This window comes from Mandrillus leucophaeus, unplaced genomic scaffold (assembly GCF_000951045.1).
Source record: "Mandrillus leucophaeus isolate KB7577 unplaced genomic scaffold, Mleu.le_1.0 Scaffold10, whole genome shotgun sequence".
NCBI lineage: Eukaryota > Metazoa > Chordata > Mammalia > Primates > Cercopithecidae > Mandrillus > Mandrillus leucophaeus.
This window is the reverse complement of record NW_012098098.1, coordinates 961,872-966,345: the sequence shown is the minus strand read 5'-3', so window position 1 is coordinate 966,345 and position 4,474 is coordinate 961,872. Positions and strand designations below refer to the sequence as shown.

Sequence of the window (4,474 nt, the reverse complement as noted above, 5' to 3'; positions counted from 1 at the left end):
CGGAACACCATTTCTGGAGCACTCATGTGCTGAGCCGAGTGTGTCACAGGCCTTGTTCGTCCTGATGTGTCACAGCAGCCCTGCAAGGGGGCAGTGCTACCCCCCTTTCACAAATGGAAAAGCAGAGGTTGCCAGCCTGCCTCATGCCACACAGCAGGTGAACAGTGGTTAGAACCTGAGCCCAGCTGTGCCCGCTACACCTCGTGTTCCAAGCCACCATGCCTACTGCCTCTCTACCCACAGGCCAGGCAATTTCAGGAGAGTAATTTAAACTCTGGGTTTCTGATGTATCACTTGTCCGGCTGGGGCAGGATGGTCTCAGATTCCCAGGTTCACAGCCTAGAGCCAGTGAGGCTGCCAGAATCAGCCTGCTCTGCAGCTCTGATTTCAGGATGGATGGGGTTGGGGGTGGGGGTGCAGTGACACAGCTGGTAGAATGCCTCCCATGCTGGCAGCAGCCCTGGCGTCTGTGGACAAGAAGCCATGTGGAGAGAGTGCCTGAGGGGTAGTTGACTGGGGGTGGGTGGGCTGTGGGCACACCCCAGTTTCAGGTCCTGCTCCACAGGTCTCCTTGGTCTTCCTGGTCAGCGGGCTGGTCATCCTGGGCTATGCTGCTGCTGTCAGTGGCCAGGCCACTTACCAGGGCGTGGTCAGGGGGCTCTGTGGCCCCGCCATCGGGAAGCTGTGTGAGGCCTGCTTCCTTGTCAACCTGCTCATGATCTCCGTGGCCTTCCTCAGGGTGATCGGGGACCAGCTGGAGAAGCGTAAGTACTTTTGTGGGACTTGGGGTGGCCCAGGGTGCTGGACCTCTAATGACCTCTTGGGGTTTCCAGTTGATGAGCAGGACGTGGGGCACTGACCTGGGCCCTGAGGGACAGCAGAGGCTGAAACCACACTCTTGTTCCTAACATGGTGGGGAAGGGAGGCTCTGCATGGATAGTCACCAGTGGGGTGAGAGTCATGGGCACACAAGTGCATGAGAGAGGTTGTGGCTGCAGTTAGGATGTCCAGTGGAGATAAGTCGTTTCACAGATGAGGAAATGGAGCCACCAGTAAGCAGCTCCTTCTGGGAGAGAATCAGTAACACCTTTGACTTTGGGATGACTGTGGCTCTCAGCCCTCAGGCAGACCCAGCCTCTAGTTCCCGACTAAGATTTTCCCTCTAAGCACTGCTTTAGCTGCATCTTACCAACTTTGGGATGTCCTATTTTCATTTTCATTTGACTCATTTCTCATGAATGGAAAATGTAAAATATTTGCTAATTTTCACTGTGGTTTCTTTGACTCATGAGATGTTTAGAGCTGTGGTGTTTAATTGCCACCTGGGGAGATTTTTCGATTCCTTCATGGTTCCTACCTTAATTCTCATCATGGTCAGGGAATCTGTCATTTCTGTCTTTTGAGATCCACTGAGACTTGCTCTGTAGTCCAGCACATGGTCTGGCTGTCTTGGAGAACATTTTGTGTGCTCTTCAAAGAATGTGTACTCTGCAGTTGCTGGGCGCAGTGTGCTGACAATGTCCATTAGGTCAAGGCAGTCAACAGCTGTGTTCAGATCTCCCATAGCAACCATATTCATCTTTAGTTCTGTTCCTAAGGAAAGGATGTTAAAGGGTGTTAAAATTGCCAGCTGTAATTGCAGATTAGCCTGTTCTGTCAAGCTTCATGCTTCATGGTCTTTGAAACTCTATCCTTTTATTGTTATGAAGTATTCTTTATCTCTGGTACTAAATCTGTCTTCTCTACTATTAACGTAGCCACTCTAGCATCCTTAAGACTAGTGTTTGTATAGAAGTTAGTTCTCTTCTCATTCTTTTACTTAGAATCTAACCGTGACTTGGATTTTTGTTTGTTTTTTGTTTTTTAACGTGTTTATAATTCCTTTTTGCAACACCAGCCTGAGAATGGCTTGGGATTTTAAAATGCATTTCTTGTAGGCAGCATATGGTAGGGTCTTGCCTTTTTATCCAGCTTGACAGTCTCAGTCTTCTGATTGGAATGTTCAGACTTCTAATTGGAGTGTGATTGTTGATAGGGTGACATTTAGTCTACCATTTTGCCATGTGTGTGTTCTGTGTGTCTCTTGATCCTTGAAGCAAAAGGCCGCTGACTGGGGAGGGGGTATTGAGATTGAAGGCTGCTGTGTCTTGGTAAACACTATCTTATACCAAAAAGAAGTGAGATTGGCATATCTGAACCTCTTAATGGGTAAGTGGGCACAAAAACATCCTGCTCACCAGTGGCAAGTAGAGTTCGTCTGCAGTTTCAACTCCAGTGAACTGGTAGTGTTGCTGTGTTAAGAGGGATTCCGAGCCTCACTGGGAACAGAGGCCCCTGACTAGTCAGAGGGCAGATGAGGATATGGGCCACCCCAGGTCTCGGTGGATTGACTGTGGTGGAGAGAGCGTTCTTGTGTATATCTGGTTAGATATTTGAGGATGCCTCTCTGTAGGGAAGGCCAAGCTTCTGAGAGGGAGTGCTAGATAGAGGTTGGAGTGCTTGGGGGAGTCATGGCATGAGGTACAAATGGCTGTGTCTTTGGTGCCGGAGATCTCAAGCATCCGGGAACGCTAGGTTTAGGAAGGAGCTGGTGTAGTCCTGCTGTTGGCCCCGAGGATCCTGGCTATGGGAGGTCCAGATGCAGACAAAGGGCCTGCCGCATCCCACGCTGCCTGGGTCTAAAACCCGCCCAGGATCTCGGTGCAGTCCTGGGGCGTGTGCATTCCCTTGGCGTCTCTGGCTGTCCCACATGGATGCTGCTGTGACCACCTGCTTGTGGAACCTTCCCCTTCATCATTTTGTACACATGAGCTGTTCTCACATGCATTCACTTTTCACACGGCTCCCCTTGTTGAGTGAGATCAAAGAAGCATACATGACACCTCAGTGCCAATGACCCCCGAAACGAATGAAGACATCTCAAGCTGCTCAGCCTCCCACCTCCAGTGGTCGCAGGGGCCACCTCGCCTGCCCAGGTGGTTCCCAGTGGCTCCCACCTCCAGCCACCCTCCCACTCTCCTGTGCTTCCCCCCCCCATCTGTCTTGTCTCTTAGAGGGGTTCCAAATCATTCATCCCACTGTGGCAGAATAAAAATGGCCCCAGATTCTTTGGTATTCTTTCCATGGAGAGGTTAGTAGAGCTTGTGTCCCTTGCCTTTGAATTAGGTGTGCCTGTATGGCTTTGTCCAGCAGTGTGTGGTAAATGGGATGCTGCGCCAGTGCTGGACCTGGCCTTTAAGAGGACAGGCAGCTTCTGCCTCTGTCTCTGGGATCCCTCAGCTGCCAAGGAAGAAGTTGGAGGCACCTGCTAGAAGGCCCATGTGGAGAGACTCCCAGACTTCAGGGAAGGCCCGGGTGTACCCACCAGGCACCAGGTGTTGAGGGGAGCCATCAAGGGCCCTCCAGACCATCCCCACTACCAGCCAGAGACCCCCAAGCAGCCCCAGCCAATCCTATATGGAGAAGGATTGGCCAGCCAGGCCCTGAACTAATTCTCTACCTACAAGCTATGACTTGTTGTAATAAAGTGGTTCTAAGCCACTGCGTTTGGGGTCATGTGTTTTGCTGCTACCATGGGAACCTGCTATTCTGATGGACAGCAGCCTGGTGCTGCCTGCACAGTGACCAAAAATCTACTTCAGGCCCCCATTTGACCCCAGATACTGTTGAGTTCCTGAGCAAAACAAAAAGAGGCTTTCACCAGAATGTAAGGGGCATGAGGGCAGATGGCTTGTCGGGTCATCGCCGCATCTCGGGCCTTAGAGCAGTGCTGGCCTTGGGGAAGAAGCTCAGTGAATATTTGTTGAATTAATTCGTGTGTCAGGTTTTGTTCCTGTGTGGGGCACGTGACCTGTCTCCATCTCACTTGTCATCCGATCCCTGGGCTCCTGGGGCTGACTGAGGGTGGATGTCCAACCCCACTCAGGGTTGAAGGGCCAGGCAGGAGCCAAGAACCCATAGCGTTTGTGCTCTGTGGCTCAGCTCTCCCTGTGTCTCTGGCAGTGTGTGACTCCCTCCTGTCTGGCACCCCGCCCGCCCCGCAGCCGTGGTACACAGACCAGCGCTTCACCCTGCCCCTGCTTTCCGCGCTGGTCATCCTGCCCCTATCCGCCCCACGGGAGATCGCCTTCCAGAAATATACAAGGTAAGGGCTGGGGACGCTGCTGCCCGGTGGGGGCCCCCACCTTGCTGAGTGTTTGTGTCAGGGTTTCTGTCCATCTGGGGTCAGAGGAGCTGGGGGATTGGCCTTCCCATTTGGAGAAGGGGAAAACAATATGAAATTATGCAAGTAAAATGTTTTCCCGATGGAAAATACAGACGAGCCAAAAAAAGAAAATGACCTGTAACAACATCAGTGTTACTCACGATTTCATTGTTGGACTTTTTGCACATGGGCTCAGAGAGACACCTCCCCACAACACACCCACCCGCACCTACCCGCGCGCCCCCCACCCCGCGCGCAGCCGCTCCCCGC

At 52.1% G+C, this 4,474-nt stretch overlaps 1 protein-coding gene across 1 annotated transcript in view; it reads left to right on the top strand.

The window, feature by feature from the left end:
- SLC38A8 (solute carrier family 38, member 8) overlaps nt 1–4,474 on the top strand; it is a 33,070-nt gene that overhangs the window by 4,782 nt on the left and 23,814 nt on the right. The window contains exons 2-3 of the mRNA XM_011971265.1: nt 566–764; nt 4,003–4,144. Of these exons, the coding sequence (XP_011826655.1) occupies nt 566–764; nt 4,003–4,144 (341 nt within the window). The remainder of the gene's footprint in view (nt 1–565; nt 765–4,002; nt 4,145–4,474) is intronic.